This window comes from Falco biarmicus, chromosome 10 (assembly GCF_023638135.1).
Source record: "Falco biarmicus isolate bFalBia1 chromosome 10, bFalBia1.pri, whole genome shotgun sequence".
In the NCBI taxonomy this organism is placed as follows: Eukaryota; Metazoa; Chordata; class Aves; order Falconiformes; family Falconidae; genus Falco; species Falco biarmicus.
Window position 1 is genome coordinate 19,310,294 of NC_079297.1, and position 24,157 is coordinate 19,334,450.

Consider the following 24,157-nt stretch of genomic DNA (forward strand, 5'->3'; position numbering starts at 1 on the left):
GGGTAACTGAGGCAGGAGATACTTCTCACTGCATGGAAAGAACAGCGGGGATAGAATGCAGTCACACCAACTCGGCAGAGCACAGATCCAGCTACCAGGATCAGATCCCACACTGCGTGGAGAAAGGCAAAAAGTCGGGCCAGAACTATTCACCACTCCGTGCCCCCAACACTTACTTTATCCCCAGGCCGTCAGAGCTCCTGAAGATGAGAGGGTCTCTCAGGCCGCCCCGCTGGATGTATTCAACTGTGAAGTCTGGTGCAGGGAGACAAGAAGGAGGAAGGTATTAGGGGAGACTCCTTCAGAGGACCACAGACAAAGCAAGGTTAGAAAGCATCTCTGGAGATCTCTAGTCCAACGCTGCTCCCAGCAAACTGACTTCAGGCTCAGATTAGGTTGTTCAGGGCCCTGTGCAGCTGAGACCTGCGAACATCCTCCTATCTCTGCAGCAAGGCTAGCCAGCGAAAGAAAGCCCTGTTCCTTGCTATTTCTACACTTCTTCAGAGGTCCTGAAACTCCTTTGCAACAGTTCTGTGACCAGCATGGTGCGTGCTGCTGACAAGCCTCAGACAGGCCCCCCCCCCACCCCCAAGAGGCAGGGGAGTTTGTTCCAACAGGCTGCACCAGCCAGGGAAACAGCACTGGTTTTGGTCCTCACTTCCCTAAGCAGCTCACAGCCAAGCAAAAGATGCCTTGAAGAAATGCTCCTCCCTCACAGTAAATCCTCACGAGGCTTGCACTGGCATTGCAATGAAAAGACATCCCACTGAGCCATACGCGTGGTGAAAGAAAGGGGAGCGATCCCACACAGTCTTTGAATTAAGCATCTAGTAGACATGTGGCTGCAACTACAGGTGCTGACCCAGGCGAACCCTCTCGTTCCTGGCTGCCACGTGTCCCAGCAAGCCTTCACTGCTGCACTGGCTCATCGCTCTGCAGATCGAGCGGCTTTCATACCAGTTCCCACACACACTCTGCTACCAGTTCCCCTGGCCCAAGGGCTTAGCAGGCTTGACCACATCCTGCACCAATATGCCTCACATTGCCTTCAGACTGCCCAAGGACCGCTGCAGGACTTGCAGGGGAGCAGGCAGAAATGACCCCGCCTGCTCTGCATCACTTGGATTATGCAAGTAAAGCGGTTCACAGCAGAGGAAAGCACAGAATTAGTGTGAACAGCAGACAGTTTTCTCAACTTTAGAGAAGGATGGAAAGTAAAAGGCAGCAAAATGCAGGACAGCAGGAAAGGATTTAATTAACACCACAACTGCCTTGTAACCGCCCTGCAAGTTGGCAGCCAGGGAGGCTTTGGGTGTAGTCAGATGACAAGAGCACTTCCAACTGCGATCAGTGTTAGCTTTCTATGAAAGGCTCGGGGAAAGGTCATCTAACACACCATGCCTCACTGCAGAAGCGGCCAGCCACAGCAGCTGTCTGGTTACTGACAGCAGTAGCATGCACTGCAGCACAGCAGTCCCAGGACAAACCTTTGCCTTCCATGAAGACCACGAAGGTGGAGTTAAACTTGTTGGTGGACAGTTTTTCCTCGAGGTCAAATGTCCTCTTCCCTTCAATTTCATCATCAGAGATGCCATCGTCCTCGTAACGCCGCCTCATCGTGCCACGCTGAGGAGAGAACAGACCAGGCAGGTAAGATTTATGGACCAGGAGGAACAACCAGCTTGCTTCCCAGAGCCTCATCCTGCCCTGGCACAGCTCTGCCAGGGCCTCGGGGAGCCACTGCCTGCAACAGGCTGTCCCTGGGAAGCCTACACGCTTCTCCTCCCAGGGAGGAGAGTTACCAAGTTATATTACCCACTATGCTTTTTGGGCAAAAAGCATCGCCGGTATCAGTTTTCAAAAGGGACACGGCAGAGAAGATCTGCTTAGGCAATGCCTGTCCTGGATCCAAAATACACCACTGAAACATCACATTTTCTCCTCCTATAACAAACAGATTTGTGCAAGTTGGGCTGTATGGGAGACAGATAATTCACTGCTAATGAGTGCTAACACAGAAACACTGGAGGAGGGGAGACAGTTCAGTGTAACTGGGGCAAAGAAACAAAGAATCAGTTCCCCGTTTTCACAGATGCATCAGTACTTTGCTGTGCTAGAGGTAAAGGCACTTGGAAATTTAAATCCCTGCCAGAAGGCCAAGTGATAAAAAAGAAGAGGTTTATGCTGAAGACAAGTCTCAAGTTTTCATATTTGGCCATGCCTGTACACAAAAGTTGATTTATTCCCTTGTTTGCATGTGGGGAAGTAACCCTTTTCTTAGATGATCTCGTAAGTACATCTGTACTGGGATTCCTGACAGACATCCTCTTCTAGCATTGCCAGATCTGGAAGAAATTACTGTCCCCAGCTGTTAGCCACCCCTCCAGAAAGCAATCATGCTCTGGCAGAGCCATTCGTGGGAATGCTCCCTAAATCCCCTCAGATAAGTCAACCTGCTCTGAATTAGCCAAGCTGACTTCCCCCAGTTAGGGATGCTCCCAATTCACACCAACTGTCGTGCCAGCAGACAGCCAGGGAGGGGACAGACAGGGCGGGAGGTGACACAGCACCTAGTGTCACATCTGGGTTGGGAAGCCAGCACCTGCCTGCAGCAGGGAGGCATCACAGCACTGGTACCAGGGTCCCAGCCCCAGCAACAACACTGGTCCCAGCCCCAGCCCATGATGCTGAAGTTCACCACCAGCGAGGTGACCGGTGTGCACGTCTGTGCATCGCAGTCCCCGCATAACCTCCTCCCACGGCACACCTCTCACTGCCACAGCGCAGCGTGTTCCATAGCTCATTTCTGCCTTCTTTTAAGGTCTCCTGGCAAAGACAAAAGTGTCCCTTCCCAGGTGAGTTCGTACACCTCCGACTCCCCTCCCTGTGGCAACAAGCTGCTGCTCTCCCCAGAGCTCAGCACCGATGTGGACTTCACCCAGCGCCACCCTCTGCTCACTTCTGCCCTCCTCACCCAGCCCGCCAGGGTAAGGCTGGGTTTGCTGGACCACATCAAGTCTCAGGAGGTACAAGGCCACCTTCTGGTGATGGTGAAAGCCCTGGGGTGGGTGAGAGCTTCATGTTGCCCAGTGCAGCCAACCCTAGCCCTACCTGGCCTCACTCACCTTCCCATTAACCCCTGCCTTGCCTGCTCCCCCAGCCCATCAGACCCTACAATAGCTGAATCAAACACATCTGGGATGTTTTCCAGTAAGTTACATCCTGGTATGAGCCACCCATCAGTCTGATCACTACAGTGCTTTGATGACTCCCTCATACAGACACATGGCTTGAAAGATACTTTTTAAACTGATCAGTTCGACCAGTGCTGGAGCACATGGGGATGGCTCCTTTGGAAAAGGAAAACCTGTAACTTCAGCCTCACAATTTCAAGAAGGCTGGTCAATTCCCAAATAGTTTCCTTGCTGTCAAGGCAGAGAAGCTTACCTCTCCCTACTGTTAACACCTCACTAACTTTGCTCAGCTTTCCAACCCCCCTCCCACAAACTTGGATGCAACAGGGGCACCAAACACCTCATCTGCAAAGCAGGAACAACAAGAAAGAGCCTTCAGTATCCCAAAACCCAAAGTTCTCCAAGGGCCTGTCCGAACGGCCTCAACATTGAAGTGTTCTGGAGAAAAAGAAAAAAAAAAAAAACAAAAAAAGGGCTGTGAGTTTGCAGTCTTGCATTAAGCCACCCATACACATGGACAGCAAGCAGGAATACTTTCTTCCACTGTTTTTAAATACATAAAGGTAAAACTCACTTTACTTACAGGTTTGTTTTGTTTTGTTTTTTGCAGGTTTTTTTTGTTTTGTTTTCTTTCACACTTTGAAAAACACACAACCATGCATTAAAAAAAGACAAATTGAGCTGCCACCATCAGAAGCCAAGCAGCATATTCCTGGGGAACACCTGGAACGTCATACTGCTGGGGCTGGACTGCACAGCACCGTGCTGGCTGGGAACAGCTGCCAGGCACTATGGCCACACATCCTACTGGTCCCAGCACAAATCCAGAGGCTGCAGCTCCCTAACCTTCTTTAAACTGAGATAAAGATCTTTCAAGGAGATGCACCAGAGCTTTAAGTTAAGAGATGGAGAGGCACTACTGGGAGAAGGGTTCCCGGCTGTGCTCTATTGGGGTGAACCCACCATACAGAGCGCTTTCCCTTAAAAATCACCGCATCAGTTAATGCTGTCTGATGCTCATTTTTAAAATGAGGACACAGCGCAGAGGGAGCCTGCTCTGTAAGGGCTTTAGGGACACATGAGACAGCCTCACGCTCAGCTTTTGCTGAACCCCCCCCATGTTTGAGGAAAGGCTCATTTCAAAGGCAGCACACACACCCAACAGGCACACATTCCAGCAGGCTGGCCCAGCAGGCTTCGGGGAGCGTCACTCCGGTGCTTCTTCTGAAAACCAAGAGCTGACCAAGGCCCAGGCCCGGCTTCCAGCTCCTAGGAAGAACGCAGCCTCTCCCCAGGCAAAACCTCATGTCTCGCCTCCATACTGGTGGTCTGAAACAGTCCAAAACAGCTGCTGGGAAGGGGTGGCCCTGGCAGGGCTGCACTGCCAGACACCCATGGTGAGAAAGGATGGAGCAGGTACACTGCTGTTTGCAGAGGACCTTGTTTGGGTGCCTTGGACATAGGCAGAGCCCTCTGTGGGACAGGACACTGCACAACCAGCTCCCACACCTCTCAGCTCCTGTTAACCTGTGGGAGAACCTTGCTGAACTCATGCACAGCATGCACAAGCAGCAGCAAGGCACTCATTTCTGGGTCCCAGAGCACCCGCTCTCCTCCCCAGCGCCAAGCAGACCAGCTCAGCCCTGGCTTCAGGGGGCACTGCTCGCTGCTGCGCTTGCCCGGGCTGGGGAAGGAGAGCCCCAACAAAACACAGTTAGAGGTCTGCCAGGCAGGATGCAAACCCAGGGCTTTCCTGGTTGGCCAGCAGGTCAGTCCAACAGAAGACACTAGCCCAGCTGATTCCAGCTCCACTTACACTCACAGACCCTTCCTCACCTTCACTGGAGGCAAAGGAGGAGCCCGAACAGCTCCATGTGCTGGACAACTACAATTCCTACCCCAGAATCATTTCAAATCACTTCTGCCCTGAACAGTATGGAGAGAGGCTTAGGTCATATGGGCAAACATGCCAAGGAAACTGGATTTGTAGCTTCCCCTTTATATTTCTCCACTTCCAGAAAAAGAAGTGGTGGTCACGGTGCTTCCTTGTGCTTGCTTGGACCCTTAGCTGTACCCTGTCCAGCTGAAACGTCTCAAATCCGCTCTGTGATGCTGTCTGACATCAGCTGCCCGTTGTGGTTCCCGCTGAGACGCCTTTGGCTACTGTTGTAAGGACAGCAGCTACAGGAGACTGAAGACTATTTTTGCAGTTACCTTATTCCTTACTAAATCACACCAGGGAAGCTCAAGGCACACCTAGTCTAGGCAAGCAGGCTAATAATCTTCCAGCACAACTAGCTTTTCTCTTACCCCCGTTCCCAGGCAGGCCTCCTAGGACTGCTGGCCCCAGCAGGTAGTTCTTTGGCATCTATTAGAGGACGTACATAATGAAGCAGAGGGTGCTGGGCCCTGCAGTCCATGGCTCTCGCCTGCTTTGGCATCAGGCGGGGGGTGGCACGCTGCAGCACCAGGCTGTGGTCTGCGTTTTGACCTGTTCCCTTACTCCAGACACTCACTTTAGTTGGCAGATTTTGGGAAAAAGTGTCTCTCTTGCCTTCGCTGGATACAAAACCTGATGAGATAAGATCTGGCACGCTAAATACTGGCAAGAAGAGACTATATCCAAACTAGTCTCTTATTAACTTGTATTTGGCTCCCAGGCTGGAAGCCTGAACAGTATTTCAAGCCTCCTAGTTAAGCTACACAACAGGGGTTACTGCATGGGGTTGAAACTCAGGTGTGTGTCCCCTTGACCATGAACCTCCCACCTCAGAAGACTGGGGCTGGCACGCAGCTCCAGCCACAGCCCTGTTTCAAGCTGACATCCCTCACAGTAAAGAGCAGCGCAGGCCAGCTGACAGCACTTGTCCAAGGACACCAGCAGCCTGAAAAAACTAGCAGCAAGGTACAGCGCACATGCCCTGTGCAGGCAGATAACCAGCATACTGGGAAAACCCCTCTTCTGCTGTCACCTCACCAGGATCCTGCTGTCTGGTTGACATGCTCAGATTTTTTTTATCCCGGTGGAACGTCAGATGGCGTTAGCTGGCTTGCTCCTAAGCACACTACTACAGCTACTAACAGCACAGGAAAGACAGGTGACATGCAGAAGTTTTACATGTTTTAAGGATAACTACAGCAGAGCTGAATAAGCACCCTTGGGAGCCTCCCCTAGACCAACACCGCCACAGCCACGCAGCCAAGTACTAACCCAGCAAAAGCTCAGGCTGACAGCTCTATCTAACATTTCCTTCTGGAGTGGACACAGTTACTGCCCTGCTAGACTGCATGCCACATCAGGCATTGTCCGTCCTTCTGGAAGTGGCACCAAGCCAGGCCAGGCTCTGGATTGTGTAGGCCAGCTAATTTAAGAGAAACGCGATTACGTGGCCAGGCCTGATCCAGATCCCACTGGTGCCGTAGGTGGATGCTGCACTCATGCTGGGGGTACATGGTCCCACCAGGACCGAACAGTCCAGGCTGAGCTAGGGTTAAACTGCTGGAGATGCTATGCAGAGGAGCTCCTGCTCCCATCCCCACCCACCCACTCCCTCCCCGTGCCCCATCGCTGCAGTGCCAGCTCTAGCGCCCAGTCAGTCATTCCAGTTTGCCATTTGGGCCACAAGATCGCTTTGTGTTGGCTAATCCTCAGCATAAATTACAGCTTGAGGACAGATCCTGTTCCCATCTGACGTGAATGCGCAGCAAATGATCTGGTCACTCACTAATAAACTGGGAGGCTTTATGACCGAAGAAACACAACACATTTCAGAGGATGTCACTCTGCCAGCCCAACCTGCTGTGGGCTCACATTCCATGAAATAGCAGTAATACAAACTTCACTTTATTCCAGTTAGATCCATCCATGGATCTGCACTGCGGGATCAGAGAACCATTCCGACTCCTTTTCCTCATCTCGTTCACGTTGCAGAGGTGCAAACACCAGGCAACGGGCAGAAACACCTTAAACTCAAATCCCTTTGCAATGGGGAAACAGGGATGTGGAACACAGAAAGGGGACCATCTCCTCCTCCAGCTGAGCAAATTCCAAACTCTTGGTATCATCAGCAAAGCATGGCCACAAAACCCCCTCCATACCCCTAGCCAGATCAGCTTTGCTCGTTCCTGTGGGCAGGGAAGAGTCTGGCCTCCTAATCTGCACAGCATGTAGAGCAGGATCCCAGTCATGGCTGAGGACCCAAAGCGCTGCCACAATACAAATAGCTCCCATCAGTTATACAACGCCGCTCGTGTACTCGGCCGGGGCCACAGCGCTTTCATGTCATTGTTGTCTTGGGAGGGTGGGGAAAAACAGTATTTCAGTGCACGCAGAGCAGACAGGAAGAAGGAAAGGCTTCTGCCCTTCCAAGCGTGTGCTTTGGGAGAGGCAGCATCTGCTGGGACTTTGGGAAAATCTCTGCAGCAGAGGTTTTTCCCTCCTGGAGTCTGCAGCTTCCTCACAGCAGTTACACAAACCACAGTTCCCTAACTCCCCAAATCGGGTCTCCATACGAGGACACATGTGGTCAGCGTACAAGCCTAGGGCTCGTGCAGAGACTACAAGACCCACTTGTTCTCTGATGTGCTTTGATCCTCACCTGCCATGCAGCAAAATGCTGCCTGGTTAAATAACTGGCTACAGGCGATACCCGCAAAGGGCAAGAGAAGTGCAAAGGGATGACTCGCTAATGCCAACCTCACCTTCCCACTGGCACGCACTTTGTGAGAGCTGCGCAAACCCTACAGCACAAAGTTTGATCTCTTCCCGGGAAGATGGTTACCTTTGTCCCACAGCTGGTGCCAGGGCTGGGTTGTGGCCGAGTATCCCTTCCCAGCAGATTGCTACAGCCCTCCTAACTTTTTCCTGCTTCTTGGTGCAACCCCATCCAGGCAGGTCTTGCCAGAGCACAGCAACAAGTCACAGCCCTGGGCTCTTAGAAGACGACTGCTTCGTCCCAGGGGTGGCTCTGCTACTGGGAGTTTTTCCAGTGTCAACTGTCAGTTCAGTCAGGGATGTGCGACTTCCAAAAAGGACATCAGCAGCCACCCCCAAAACTGCCATCGCGAGAATGGCCCAGATGAGGCTCAGCCCCAGTGAAGTGAGGGGTAAGAGTCAGGCACATTACATATATCTCTGTCAGCCAACCTCAGTGGTCAGCATTAAGCAGCAGTATTTAAATATTGCTTTTTTCCAGCTTTGTGACCTGTGTTAGGATTCAGGCATTTTTCATCCTGATGAGAATTTTACTAAGAAAGAACTGACAAGCAGTCCAAAGCCTTTCTCTCTGTGTCAGGCAGGGTCAAGATAAAGGCAGTTTATTCATCCTCCAGCACCAGACAGCTAGCAATTCTCATCTAAGATAGCTGTCCTTCACCATTTCTTTCTGGCCCTCTTGGGTACCATTTAATTAATGTAGGAAATAGGAAGCATGAATATTAATCCTGCAGACAGCTCCAGTACTATCCCTTCTATTCTGATCCTTTCACCTGCAGTCTCCTCCTCTCGGGGATGCCAGGGGAAGCACCTCATGCTGTTCAGTGGTGGTACTCTTCACAACCCTTCCTTGGACACCTCTCTCCATCAACAAACGCTGCCTTGATGGAGCACAACTACCTCTAATGGCAGAGGAACTGACAGTCAGCTGAAGAGAACCAGAAGACTACTCTCCTGTGGGGTAGGGTTTTTTTTTTCCTGAGAGAAGAACGAGTACAAGGTCACATTTGAAATAAGAACAAGCCGTCCTTTCGCTGGAAGAGCCTCACATATTTACAGAGTGAAACCAACAAACACCGCAGTATTTTAGTTACTTCCTGTCCTGCCTGCTGCCATTCCCTCCCTGATCTCCCAACATCTCCATCTCCCAGTTCCCGGGAAACCTCCTGCTGTGCCACAGCTCCTTCCACTTCAGGAGGCCAGAACACCCATCACTTTTCCTCTCTTTATGCTTCCTCCCCTCTACCTGATGTCTCCACAGCAGCATGCCTGATTTGAACCCTCCCACAACCCTCCCTTATACTTTCAGAGGAAAGACGCTAAGAACGCCATCAAGTTTCACTCCCTGAATTCCCTCCTTCCAAAGTGCCCTTCCTGCAGGTATCGTACCTTCTACCTGGCTCCCAGTGTCCATATAGAACAATGTGACTTACCAGTGGATCTTGCGTTTGCCACCGAGCTTCCGCACCGGGTGCCCCCAAGCCACCCAGCCCTTCGCAGGGTTACTTTGCCGAAACGCAGCCAAATCGGTAATAAATTACAAGCTCAACTCTCCTCAGTTTATGAATCTACCTGCTCGCATACTTGCACAGCACACAAGTATGGCTCTTGTCTAGGTAAGTCCAGACCTTTGACAACCAGACTTGTTGACGGGTGTTTTTATCTCGAGTGAGTACCTGCGGCACATGGCAGCATCCAGCATTCAGCCTCCGAGACACAGTGCTGAGAACTGTCAGCAATCAACAGCCACCACACAAAGGTCACGTGTGATCTGTCAGGTTGGCGGGAAAGGGTCCCGCGTCTCTGGGAAGGCACAAGGCAAAGGCAACCCCTGGCAGGAGGACAGACAAGCACGGAAGCAGCAAGGCTGCCATCGGACAGACCCAGAGCGGAGCAGGTGCCAATGCCAGAACCACGCAGGGGACACACTCCCTTACAAGTACTTTCAGATACAAGGTGAAGAACCAAGGCACCAAGATGATGACATCCAATTAGCCGTCTGCCAACTTACTGCTTATCTTAAGACTAACAGCTTTTTCTTTCTATATTCCTCACCTCCAAGCCTGCACTTCTCACTTCACCTCCTGGTCTAGGCTCCAAGCTCTGATCCATACAAGCACGTTACTTGGGTTTCTCTCTACCAGCAGAAAGGCAGCAGGCTTCTGTCCTCTGTGCCTCCCCACCTTCAACCACTTTAGTTTTTCCTCAGCTCCTCTTCCTCGCAAGCACAGGAAGCAATAATGAAACCACACCGCCTCTTGTCACCCTCGGGGTACCAAGGGTCCTACAGAGATGGGCCCATGGCATCCTGTTAATATTTTGGCTCTGCAGAACCAATTGCTTTGACAAACAACTGCCAGTGCCCCAGCAACAATCAATAAAGTGGTCCCAGGCTCCCTGCTCCCCCAGCTAGGAGGAGGCACTGCAGCAGGATCTGAAGAAAAGGCCATGATCCCACAAGTAAGAGATCCAGGACAACCTGTCAAGTGGTCGTATCTGTCTCTGGGCAAGCCTGGAGGCCAGCCTGACATGAGGGCAAGCTAGCAGGTCACTGATTTTAGCAGCTCCATGCACCCTGTCCACCAGTGATGACTGTCTGGACAAGACGACCATACTAAACTCACTCTTTTGCTGCCTGGTTTCACAAGAGGAACCCAAGAACTAACCCAGCAGGCTTAACCGAAGTTTAATGCCCCTCATCATCTGTCTCTCTCAAAAACAGGAGAGCAGAACTGGCATATCCTAAGTGGCAAACTCCTGGACAAAGACAGACTCAAAGCACCAGGCTGAAGAGCGAACAGGATCTACACAGAACTGGAGCCCTTCCAGGCTTCACAGCTCCAGGAGGGATTCCTATCATGAGCCGGGCTGGCAACATTTCAGAATGAGCAGGGAGAACACTTTAGTTTGCACTTTTGTGTTACAAAATTGGATGTACATAAGGAGTAATTGGGGAATTGGAGCAAGGCTGAACGAGGCAGGTGGGGAGACAGCACCAACAGGCCAAGGAGAATTCCAGTAGCTGCCTCTAAACCACACACTGACCAGCCACAGCAGCAAAAGCATGAGACAGAGGAACATGCTAGATCAGATCACACATGGGCAAGCCTGGCAACAGTCCCAATAAGGGAACTCTGCCCTAGGAGAGGCTTCTCACTCCAGTCACCAGCAGCATATTTCACACGCAGCCACTGGCCCAACTAGCTTTTATGGCACTACTAACCCTCAGACTGCCCACAGCCACCACCAGCCTTAGCACCCTGGTACCCAGACAAACCCTGCCTACATTCTATGACAGCTTGAAGAAGCTCATAAAGGACCATCAAACCCTCCAACATGTCACATTTCAGGCTTTAAGACTGATCCTCTTAGCTACAGAGTGTTAAAAGCCACTCTTTGACATGCAGCCTTGTTATTTCTCAAGTAGGCTGAGCAAACCCCTTTAATTACATCCCACCCATTCCAAACCAGAAGAAGTCCAAGGAAAAAAACCTGCTGTGCTGAGCCCTTTCCCTGCCAGGGTGTCCCTAGCACATGTGCTATGCAGTCAGGTAGATGAGCATTACCAGCTCTGCTACTCCTTTTGCATTGTATAGGAAGGCTACAGAGCATCCCCAAAATGGAACAAAAGTAGGCCAAACTTCTCCAGAAAGGCAGGTGGAAAGTTACACGCACTTCAACAGTTTTCCCACTGGGGCAAGAGCAGACCTCCAGGCTGTTGAGCCCACATAGACCACCGGGCAGGGACCCAGCAGGGTCAGCACAAGGGACAGACAGAGCCACGTGCATCCAGAGACAGAGGGACAGCTCATCTAGAATTAGTAGCCCAGCACTGAGCAACTTCACTCCTCGCGGGGACAGGCAGAGCACCTCGGTGGAAGTTCAGAGGACTAGCTCAGATTTTTCAGTGGAGAAGAACTCACCCTCCAAACCTCCCAGTGTCCTGACCCAGCTCTGCAGAAACCTGTTGCCAGTTCTGTCCCATTACGCAAACTGATCAAGGCTGGACCACAGGAGTACTTGGATAGCAAAAGCACAGGAAGCTTTGGGGTTTTCTGCAATTCCTGCTAAGCTGACACTGTTCTTTAAAAAGAAAAGCAACAGGCTGCCGGAATTGCAGGCTATAGGGCCTAGGTTGCTTATGAAGAAGGAAAACTGAGGGCTGCAGGGAAAAACACAGTGTGTGAAACCATCTACTAGGAGGGATATTTCCTCCGTACGCTACACTGTTACACCATCACCACACACACTCCCTCCCCCTTTGCTCCAGAAGCAGCCCAGTACTTGCCCCTTCCTTAATCCAAATGGGGCAAAGGGGCTCAGGAGCTCAGCAACACACAGAAATATTTATTCACAGTCAATTGGACACACTGAGGCAATCTAACCCTAAAGGAGCATACATTGTCAGACATTCTCCTTTCCCCTTCCAGCTACCTCAGCTCAATCGCAAGACTGCAGCTCTCGAGAGCCAGGGGAACGCAGGGCACTCTTGGACTGATCAGCACAGGTCAGCCTCTTTTGTTATTTTTAAACATACAGGCTTTTCTGCTCTTAACATTTTCCAATTGCTCCTCCAGCATGTGCTTGGCTGTCTCTCCATGCTCTGCAGCACCACCTCTCTTCTCTCGTACCCTGCAGACTTCCACCACTGCCTGATGAAAAGTTAGGCAAGGTAAGAGGCAACATCAAAAAGGACCATCCCCTCTGCATATCTCACTTATAATGAGATTGTGCCTCAGTGGTGGGGGATCTGCTTCTCTAGATAGTGGTTCTACCAAGCAACATCCTGATCCTTCCCCTGGTGCCTTTTATCAAGTGACCTCTTCTCCCAAACCCTGTTAGGGCTGGCTATGACACGACAGCACGATCCTGCAGTTGCTTCTCATCCCTGAGAACCAGCGCTAACAAAACCCACAGGCAACGATCACACTCTGGAGCCTCTTCCTTGACATAAAAGGGTGCGGGGTGTGTGTGGAGGGTGGCTCTATTAAAACTTATTAGCGTACAGCATGATAGCCAAAACATGCAAGATGAAGGAAAAGACAAAAAGCAGCCAGTGTTTAAGGTAGAGTTTACTGCTCCACTCACCGCTGCACCATCAATATGACCTGTTCTAGTTGACAGCAGTTAAAAATTGCCAGTCCCAGCTGTCTCCCCCAGCTCACTCACACACGCACATCACCTGGAGCACTGTGACCCACACCTCAGCTCTTCTGGCAGTAAGGATGCCACCCAGACCTGCACCCTTCCAGGCACCCAGCCCGCATGGAAGCACTACAGAGCACGCACCTCCCCATCAGGCTACTGCAACAGCAGAAACCCATCCATCCCTTCCTACCACCCTGCAACCCTGGGCAGACACCAGCCCAGAACTTCGTGTGGTTCAGGAAGTTCTGGGAACTTCCATAGGGATTCACAGTTCTGGACAGCCAGTTCATGCCATTTGCTACTGGTACTGTTTCTACAGCAACAGAGCTGCACAAGCATGGACACAGAGCCACAGAACAGAAAGAAACCCTGCCAAACAGATCCATCTCGCCTGCCCCATCGTGGATTCACAGGCTACACTTTGTCACCAGGTTTATCTGAACCATCTCAAGTGCCAGCAAGTAACACCTGCGGGCAGTATGCACCTTCCTCAAATTGGTTCCTGGAAGCCGAAGTGGAGGGGGAAAAAAAACAAAGAAAAAAAAAAGGGTAAATGAGAAGATCAGCAAACAGAAAACTGAGTTCATCACATCCCTTCTGGTCTGTCCAGATTAAGCTCCAGGCTGTACGAGCAGAGCTCTTCTAGCATCAATGACCTGCAGCACCTCACGGTTGTTCTTGTTACGCCGTCCTGGAGCCTGTGATTCTCCCATCACATGAGCAAGGACAAACAAAAATTAGCCAGCGCAGTTTAGCATGCGGGCTACCTCTAGCTGGGTGGGGGTCACACAGCAGAGAGCATTCCCAGCTGCCCAAGATGCCACATGGAGGTGGCAGAGCATTTGCTCCCAGAACTGCTACTTGGCAGCACTGACAGGACCCGAGAGGCGGTGAGTTAGAGGGGGAGCGGTAGGAACATGCTCTCACTGCTCCTTGGCCCTCAGCATCACCAGCATCCTTGCCAAGGGAGATCTGCGGGTACCTGAAGCTGGGCAGCAGAGGGAGTTCAGACCACTGTGAAAAGGGAAGAACAAAGTTCCCTACAGCCCCCAAAAGGCTGATGCCTTACCCTAAGCCCTCCAGAAAACGGATCGAGCCGGAAGCAGCACGAGCACTCGTACAGCAAAGAACCTGGTCTACAGATCATCCAGCTTGAGACCATCCAAGACAGAAGACAGCTGTGATGCTGATTTCAGATGTTATTGACAGGCGTTTTCATGATGCATTTGTACAAGTGCAGTCACAGATAGCTTCTTAGCTTCAGCTGAAATGGTCACATCTCGTTTTCCAAACGGGCATTCACGTATCCACTGCTCCTTCCTAGCAGGAGGGCTCTGCACAGGTTTGTTCTGTCTGACCCCCACCCCAAGAACATTAAACTTCACTGAGATCCCAGCGAGATCACACTTCCCGTTCTGTGACACATGCTCCCCACCCTTCTTGCCTCTCAGTGCTTTTGACGGCTTAGTATCTTCGATATCTAATTATAGGCCCTGTCACCCTACCACAGGGTTTACTCTTCCACTTGGCTTTTTTGCTCTTCCCAAGGCAACCAAGCAAGATCCTTCTCTGCGCTCCCTTCCCTCTCCACCAGGAGATGCAGCAAGGCAGGTCTGCTCAGGTATGACAGCTCCTGTCCTCTGAGCACACTGGAGCACACTGGTACGTGCTTTGGTGCAGCTGCCCCAAGGCTGCACGACATCGTGTGGTGATTCAGTGTGATATGCCATGTTCCTCCTCACCTTCTACCTCTTCCATTTGCCTTTAACCTCTTCAACCCAAATAAAAGCAGGTCAGGCACCGTGTAATACAGCCTGTGAACTAGTAAGTCAACTCTGGCAGCAAACAGAGCTTTCCAGAGCTCAGGCTACCCACTCAGAGCTCACCCATCATTTCCTCCTCTGGAATCAGCTGCACTCTTCCGTCATCAGCAGCACCAGACATTTCACCCTGAAGACAAGTAATTGCCTTCCCCTCATACGTTTTCAGAGGACAGTGTTAGTACACCACCTTGTTTCTCCACCTTCTGAGCACATCCCCACTTCCCTCCCACATGCACCATTTCTCTCCAAAATCCAGCCAGTGACCTGCAGACCCCTGTCTGGGTAGCTCCTGACACAATTAGCCATCAATAAAAAGGTACCAGGGGCATGGGGGCTGCTCCCCTAACTTGTTAGTGTCACCTCCAGCTGGGATAATCCAGTGAAAACCTACTCCTGCTATTAACAGGAAACATAGATGCAACTTGCAAATATTGTTTGGCAACTCACAAGTAACTTCAGGTGCTCCTGCACTGTATGGCTGCTTGCTCAGTCAGCACCGCAGCTTCCAGGACACGCTCAAGACATAGTCAGGCCTGGGACAGTAAGAAACCAGCAGAGATGTTAACCTCCTGCACTTCTCTGCTGACACAGAACATCATCCAGTTGGTTTCAGAGTGGTATTCGCCCAAGGACCAGCGCACTTTTGCATCTTTCAGGATCTAAATGCTCACAGGGATTACTAAAGCTTTCCAAGGACAGCCTTCAGCTGCCGCTAGCTTCCACCAAAGAGCCACCCAGATCAAATCTGAGCAGTCCCTAAATTATTTAGAGCTCAATTATTACACCTGGGTCATTTAGAATGACTCATTTGTAGTGCCTTCAGTTTGAGGCAGAGGCAAGTAAGAGATTAATTACCCTACTTACACAGGTCCTGTCTAGACTAGGAAATTGAGGTGTGTCCAGCAGACCAGTGACATTTGGCCAGAAAGAGTTTCACACAGGGCACATGGCAGACAAATTCTGAGGCCTTTCAGGCAACAGGAGGGAGCATCGCTCCACAGGGTGAAGGATTGCCAGCGCCAAATTTCACACAGGGGGCAATGTACAACCACCCAGATTCTCACCCCAGCAGGTGGCTTGTCTCTTGCTTCAGCCCCTGTGGGAACTACACTGGTAGACTGACCCCAGCACACACATACAAGTCTTGATTCAATGGGAAGCAGCTCCAAGAAAGCCAGTATCCAGCAGGACTGGCCTCTGTCAAGCACACCAAGACTTCAGGATGACAAACACCAGCAACAACAAGGGATCACTACCTGGTAGTGAGCAGTACTACAAGGAGTAAGAACAAGAAATCAGGCTGAACCTGATGGCAAGGCATTGCTCCTTGCGCCCCACTGTCAGGACAGCACGAGCCATTCAAGATAGAGCAAGGGCAGATGCGTGACCCACAGAGGGAGGGCAGGCAGCTGCTGCCGCCTCTTTGCTGTCTTCCCAGACACAAGCAGCATCCTGCCAGCCCACAGCCTGCTCCTGCTGACCTCCCTCTCTCAGCTTTGAGGCCATCTATCCCCTTGGTGGTGGGAGGCTAAGGGCTGGATCTTTGTCACGAGTGTCACGTGGATGCTAACATGCATGGGCCTTTCTGGCTCCATGGGTCATGTCTTGCCTTTGACATCACCTCAACCTGCAGAAAGGATTTGGTACCACCAATACAAACAACTTGGGAGCTACAAGATTAGTGCCACTATGACTCTGGGCGCTCATCAGAGCCAGCCTTGCCATCCCCCAGGCACAGGCAGCACACATCTGAGTGTCCTGGTGCCACTCCACACCGCAGTACACACGGCTGCAAGAGAAACCTTTTCCTCCACGCACCCCAAGCTTCATCCCTCAGCCGATGACTCCACATACTGTAAAGCTCATGTGAACTCTCGCCCAGGGGATAGCGTGGACACCAACATGTAAGGACAGGTTTGCTAAATGCTGTTTACAGGAGAGGCCTCAGATTTTGGCTGGTAGGGACAGGCAGAGGCCTCCTCTCAAATTTCAGGTAAGGATCTGACCAGAGGGCAGGGCAGTGCTAAGGCAGGACACCCACTGCCTCAAGCGATGGGAGAGACAGCATTTCACTCTCTGGCTCCCCCCTCACCTCCCATATGCTCCAGCACCCAGAGCACTTAGCAGCAGGTGGGTCTCCTCTTCCACAGGCCCATTTCCCTTCATGGGTGTTATAACAATCTCCAGCAACCAAACCCAGGGTGCCACTGCACCCAGCCAGGGGTGGTCACTTCAGGCCCAGGCAGCACAGTACCTTCAGCCGGAGCTGTGCCCGTGCCCCCCAGAGCACCCACCGCCCGGAGGGAGGGTGCGGCTTCACCGCAGGCCCTCTCCAGCAGCAGAGCCAGTTTAAGAGATTCCTACCCCACCCTGTTTCCACATCTCAGCCTGCCACCTCTCTGGTCTCATCAGGTTTGCTGGTGGGGCAGCAAGCTCGCTGGCCCAGCACAGACAACAACGGGAGTTAAATGCCCCCCACCCCCACCAGATTTCATCTAGGGCATGATCCACGATTCCCTGAAGCAGCAATCCAGCTCAGGGGCATCAGCTCCTGAGGCACTAACACAAGGAGGGAGAAAACCTCTTCAACCAGCTCTGCCACACCAGCAATCCTAACTTGGAACCACACCCTGAGATGCAGACTGCTGACTTGACAACAGCAGAGCCACCAGGATGGGCAGGACTTGTCCTTAGGGTAATGGCACTCGCCCGCTATGCTCCCTCCAACGCTGTTCTGAAGTGACCCAGCGCTGCTGCCCTTCATTCCTCACCCTGAGCATGGTCACTGAAAGTGTATGGCACCACTTTGGTGATGTGCTAACCCCAGCTCGTAATTCATGGAGTCTTGCTGGTCTTAGTTCGTGGTAAAGGCCTGGCAAAATTAGCCCCGGAGCAGAAAGAAGGCAAGGTTTCCTCACACTCCTAGCACCGAGGAATACTCAATGACCTCCCTGCAGAAGGGCAGGCAGACACCAGCCCAACATCCTGCCAGGGAGCCCTTCAGCAGCTCCACAGATTCGGACTGGTAAAGCGGCTCTGTGTGCAGTGAAGGCTGGAGTAAGAGAGAACTCCCTCCTCGGCACAGCAGCACGCACACCCAGTGCTGCGACAGCGAGGCAGGCACACCTCACCTCCAGCACGCCATCTGCATCCTTAGAAAGTGTTGGGTCAAACATCCTCTCCGGCAGCAGATTCCAGGGATGTACCAGCCAGTTTGCTGAACAGCTCCCGAGCGTGACCAGGAGATTCCTTCCCTGCTGCCTCTCCCCACGCTCAATGGCCTAACACAGATCTAACCTTACCAAAAAAATTAGTTTATACATGCCACAGTTTCTCCTCAGTCTCACATCACCTCATGGGGGTCCAGGTGAGCGCCCAGGTGGCACAAGGCAGACAAGGTATTCTGTGAACTGCCTGGACAGCCTGAACCAGGCAGAGTATCCAAGCACCACAGCACCAGACTGACTGAATGTTTTCTCCAGAGCTGGTAGCCCATAGCCAGAGCTGCTCTTGTTGCCACTCCTGCCTTTAAGAAGTCCAGGCTCCCGCTCCAAGTGCCAGCGTGCCCTTGGCCTCCTCACGGGGAGCTGAAGGGCTTGATGTGCCACGGGCTGGGTGCGACCACCCAGTGACAGTCAGTGGAAGACTTCCAAGTCTCAGAAAGGGACCATCGCATTGTTAGTGCCAGGGCTGGACTGTCACTCAGGGCACAGGATACAATAGAGCATTTCAGCTCCTCGATTAAGGGCCTGCAGAACATGCATCTACAGCTTATAAAGCTGGCACCTCAAACCAGTCCCCAAAGTACTGCCTCATTACAGAGCTGAGGAGCAAAAATATATACGCAGACTTAGCAGGAAACTACTCCGCAGTGCTGGCTGACCAGTCCCATCCTCCACTACTCACGGTACAGGGAGGCCCAGGCAAATCTCTGGGTCAGGAACATGGATATCCCCTAACCCGCTGCTGTGCATGCTCTCCCTGCTCACAGAGCATCGCCCACAGGCTCCCCTTCCCCACCTGTGCCAGCCTCCCAGAGCTTGCCAGGACACATATTCCACAGCCAAGATGGATGAAGACACCCTCGCAATGATACCCCTGCATCCAGCCCAACTCACCCAGGCCCTTATAATCCTGGGATGGATGGAGGCAGAGCCTGAACTTGGAAGCAAGCAGTTAAAGCAGTGTGACCCGCCTAGTCTAAGTGTCATTATACCACACAGGGATGTGCGAACTGGCAGAGAACTCTTTAGGAGCACAACTACATCTGAAGCAGAGGCGAGTTTCTCCTCAAAACCCAGATCTTTCACCAATACTGACAAATTTGTTCAGAAAATATACGTAGATCAGATTTTTGCTGAACCTGAGGAACATTAACAGTATTGCTCACTAAAAATAATGCAAAAGGCTCAAAACTACTAAATCCTGATGGAAACCAGTCAGTCAGAAGATGCTGTTGGTGTAATTATACTCTGACACACCAGATAGCAACCTTCTTTTGCCGTCTCAGGCCACTGGTACCATCAAACCATGCTATTTGCTCACACAATTAATTCAGCTCCTTCACCACTACGAACTGTTCTGGCCAAGGCTGTTTGGCTGGTAGGACTACTATCACACCTGGATTTACTTCTTTTTAAAATATATTTATACTTTTGCTATCACACCCACGCTGATCTCCAGTCGCACACAAGAAACACAGCTTACAGCAGCAGAATCATACTGTGCTACCAACTACCCGTTTCCCTAGCTAGAACTTTTCTGTAGGCAGATTAAAACCAACTCCCGAGACCACGGCATACGTAGGAGTAGGATATTCAGATAAGTTATATCCAGCACTTTTACCTTCCTGGATAATCCACCTGTGATACCTTGTTCTGCAAGGGCCAGAAACACTAGGTAAAAGAACAGGTCCTCACATTTCAAAGCAGGCATCTCAAAAAAAAAAAACCACCCAAAAAAGAAAAATCATCTTTTTAAAAGGTCCTTCAACACTGGAGCGTCACCGACACAGCAAGAGAGTATACCGAGGTGGCAGTTCCCAGGAAAAGCAAAGCAGAAGGCATGAACTAAGCCTCACCTACCACACAGAGGTCATGCCTCCTCCTCTCGGCTGCAGGCCAGTAGAGACAACATGCACACTAGGCCACAGAAGTCTAGGTGAGCCTCATCCTCTGCTTGCTGCCCATGTGTCTTCCCTTAAGCATGTAGCTCATCAGCGTGCAACCATTTATCCAGCTTAGCACATTCTGCTGGAGTCCAGGCCACCTACCCTAGGGCAGCAACTCTTCCTGACGATTTCTATTTGTGCGATTACAAGCATCTTTAAACTAGCAAGTTCCTGGCCACTAGTCCCCTTCATCTGCTGCGTCTTTATCCAGCCATTTCGTGTTACTTCTGGTCAAAGCGTAGCCAAGATAGTATTTAACCAACACCTGAAGCCGGCATTGCCCTCAAGAGAAGCTATCCTGCCACCCTGACTGCTGGCTATAGACACGGTCACTCCCCAGTCAAGCCAGCACCTTGACCCACATGCCGCACAGTTCTGGGAACAATCACGTCAGGACGAGGGAGGAGGTAGGACTGCTGCTTTTGGCAGCACTGCCAAATTAAAGCATCTACCAAAGCACTTGAGAAAAAACAAGTCGTCTTGAAGGGCCTACAGATGTATTACAGTTTGTTTGTTTGGGTGTTCGGTTGGTGGTTTTTTTTCCCCGCCGCAAGCACCCTCTCAAAAAAAGGGAAAATATTAAAACCCAGTTCTAATCAGAGACACTTCAGGTTCCCCAAGTGGGCTAAGGTGGCTGACTACAAAAGTCTAGATGCCTGTCACCAAATCAGCTAGTATGACAACCCTCTCTGCAAATTAATAAACACACAATAGACACGAAGTAGCACCAGAAAAGGAACACACCTTCAGTAACCCAGGAGTTTGGACAAACCACGGCCTATGCGGTACCCTCCTCTCCACAGAGGCCAGTGCTGGAATAACCATTTCCACCCTCACTAGAGGATTTCCGTCCCTAGGCCACCTACACGGTGCATGCTGGCTACTACACCCCTTCTATGGCCAGGCACCTTGCAGCAACAAGAGAGCAACAAGAGTTGCTTGCTCCTGAGGGCAAAGCTTAAGGCTGAGTACCACTCAGCCTCACACCAAGTGATTTCAGAGTATTAAAGGATAAGGATTTACCTTTGCAGGCAGCACCTTGAAGGTGAGGGTATGTGTGCTGCTGTGACTGAGACAGGAGCTCCATCACAGCTTCAGCTATCACAGAGTTGCCACTTGCCCTTCCCCAGGGCTTTACAACCCCCTCCAAACAATGGGAAACCAACCTGTAGGGACACAGCAGCTCCCCTCCTTCCACGGCATCTCTGGGAATATCATCTCAGACTCTCAGAGCAGCTGCTCCCAAACTGCTCACAGTTACAGCCCAACCTGCAGACCATCGCCTTCGTGCAGTCCCCTGAACAGCGGTGTAAACATCAGACAAGCCAGAGCTCCTGACAATGCCCAATTAGGACCTGACTTTTGGAACAGCTCCCTCCGAAAGAAAACAGCAGGAGAAAACATGTGTATGCAGGCACAAGCAAACTCGTGCTTGAAGCTGAATGTGGTTTCCTCAAATTTCACGGTGCACACAGATCACATCCAGGCCAACATAATGGTAACGCACAGTATTTCTGCTTGTTACAAACACATGAGAAAACCTGCTGTGCCAAAAACTACACCGACGCTCCCTTCTTATATCTATCGCAAAGCACCTTACCCAGTCTCAGCCTCCAACCCTCCCCTCTTCCAGGGTTCAGTAGCCAAGCGCCCTTCACAAAGCAAACTGTGACAAAACCAGGACCCACGAAGCCACCTAACCCACTGCCAGCTGAGCTGACACCGCAGGGCAGGCTGCAGCGATCCACCACAATGCTTTTTTGGGTTGTTTAAACCTGTTGCCAGTAAAAGCCTTTTCTTTCCTCAGCTGCAACAGAGCCAAGAACACAGTACGATCATTTAGCGCCAATACTGACCAGTCTTTGGCTGTAACGGATCCTTTCTTCCTCAGGCTCCATCTCCGACTCTTCTGAAGAGAGTGAGAAGGACACTCCAGGGCTGCTGTCTTCCTCCTCTTCCTCCTTTGAAGCCAGAGGGAAATAGTGAAGCAGGGCACGCAGACATGAGGCTCCTACGTCCCTCATTTCTTTGCTCATTTTGAGGCTGATCCCACACCACCATGCAGGGTTAAGCGAACACTGTGGACGAGCCCACCTCAACTTTTACCGCTCCCTTTCTAACTTTAGGCATGACCTAGGGTAAATGACTTTACCAGCTGTTCTGTAACACGACATGAGCTGCAGGTCTCAGATCAGGAAAAGGCTTCTGCTCCGGGCTGCTACCAGCGCTAGCAGCAGCTCAGTTGGCCCACGCTGGGATACATGATGGGCACACTGCTGTCAAATGGTCAACAGCAGTCGGGGAGCAGGCTGGTTCCCCCGGTTACAACAACTGGCATCAGAGAACCAAGTCCTCCAAACAATACGATTGCCATGCTCTGGCTATCCCGTACGGCGGCACTCGGGAGAAGCGACACTGGTACAGAGCATCTCCCTCGAACGGGGAAGGCGTACGGGACCGCTCCACGTGCAGCGGTGGGGCAGGGTCGCAGGTAGAGCACTAACTCCTGTCCTGAGAGGACCTAAGTGTTCAGACCTCCCTCAGACCTCAGACTGTGCCACCTTGTGACACCAGGCACTAACCTAGGCAGACCTCCCAAGGCGCCAGGTGGCACCCAAACTTTTTAAATTATTATTAAAGGGACAGAAAGAAAGCAAAACCTAGGTATATCGCAGCTCTTAATCCTCACGCTTATGCCTATGCCAGAGCTTCGGGGAAAGGATCTGCCAACCCGTGTGGTGTTACAGAACCGTCACCACCGTGCGGAGCCAGCTCGCCCCATCCCGCTCTGCCCCGACCCTCCGAGCAGGGTTTGACAGCAGCACCCCCGGCCCCGCCGCCCGCTCCCCCCGGGCTTCCCCTACACTCGCCAAACTCTGCTCACAAACAGCCGGAGCGCAGCGCACCGAGCCCGCAGCCCCCGCCGCCACCCTGCGGGGCCAGCCGCCGCCAGCCCCCTGCCCGCCGCGGCCCCCCCCCGCCCTGCAGCCCCCCACCCCCGCCGCCGGGACCGGAGGGAGCAGCCCCGGGCCGGCAGAACAAAGCGGCGGCGGGGGGAGCCACGGGCCGGGCGCTCGGAACGTCAGTGCCCGGGGGAGCTGTCAGCCGGTGCCCCCCGGCTCGCCCGCCCCACCGCCCCCTGCCCACAACTTCCCGGGCCGGCCTCCCGGGGGCCGCCGGCAGGGGAGACCCGCCCGCTCCCCCCCCCGCCCCAGCCGGCGCGGCGGCCCCGCCACCCGCGGCCGCGACCCGGCCCCTCTCCGGGGACTCGCGGAAACTTCGGGGGCGGCCGGGGGCGGCGGGCCGGCGGCGGGGCCCCCCCGCGCCCCGCGAGCGGCTCACCAGGTCTCTCCTGCGCCTTTGTCCTCTTCTAGCGCCGAGACGGGGAGAAGCAGAAGAGACGGAGGAGGAACCCCCGGGTCAGGCAGCGATCGCGCCCCGGGCCCGGGCCCGGCCCGCCGGCCGCACCGCCCCGCGCCCCCCCCCCCCCCCCCCGCCCCGGCTCCGCCGCCCGCCCCCCCCGCCTCGCCCCACCGCCCCCGCCGCGGCGAGCGGGCGCTGACAGCCCCGCCGGCCACCCCCGGGCCGCTGCCCGCTCCCGCGGGCCCCGCTCCCCGGCCCGGCGCCGCGTTCCCCCCGCCGCCGCCGCACCCCGCCGCGCCCCCCCGCCGCCGGGGGCCGGGCCGCCGCCAGCCTCGCCGCCCGCCGCCGCCCGCCGCGCCGCCGCCCCGCCGCCGCCGCCCCGCCGCCCCCCGGCCGGGACGCGGTTCCCCTCCTCACACAGGAGCCGCCGCCGCCATTTTGAACCCGTCAGAGTCTCACATACACACTGACTCGGCCGCCGCACTGCGCCTGCGCCGCCCGCAACCTCCCCTGACCCCCCCGCCACCTCCCCCGCCGTCCGCCGTGCGCATGCGCCGCCCCCCCGCCCCACTCGCCCGGCCCGCTCCGGCGGCGGGCCACGGCGCGGGAGCGCGCACGCACCTCGGCGGCCCCGCCCCGCGGCAGCGGGAGCGAGCGCGCACGCGCGGCCGGCGGCCGAGACACGCCCCCTCCCCGGCCACGCCCCTTCTGGGCACGCCTCCCCCGCCGTCGCGCACGCGCACGG

General features: G+C 53.3%; 1 protein-coding gene across 3 annotated transcripts in view; it reads right to left on the reverse strand.

Annotated features, from left to right (window-relative positions):
• KDM2A (lysine demethylase 2A) overlaps positions 1-23,932 on the reverse strand; it is a 50,509-nt gene extending 26,577 nt beyond the window's left edge. For 2 of the 3 annotated variants that reach the window (XM_056353818.1, XM_056353816.1), the window contains exons 1-5: positions 23,830-23,932; positions 23,392-23,419; positions 21,906-22,010; positions 1,488-1,626; positions 177-255 (exon numbers count right to left, since the gene is read on the reverse strand). In XM_056353818.1, coding sequence (XP_056209793.1) covers positions 177-255; positions 1,488-1,626; positions 21,906-22,010; positions 23,392-23,419; positions 23,830-23,849 — 371 coding nt within the window. In that variant the 5' untranslated portion in view covers positions 23,850-23,932. Of the gene's footprint in view, positions 1-176; positions 256-1,487; positions 1,627-21,905; positions 22,101-23,391; positions 23,420-23,829 lie in introns of those variants that run through there. The other variant, XM_056353815.1, reaches the window with a different exon arrangement.
• Between the last annotated feature and the right edge of the window lie 225 nt (positions 23,933-24,157).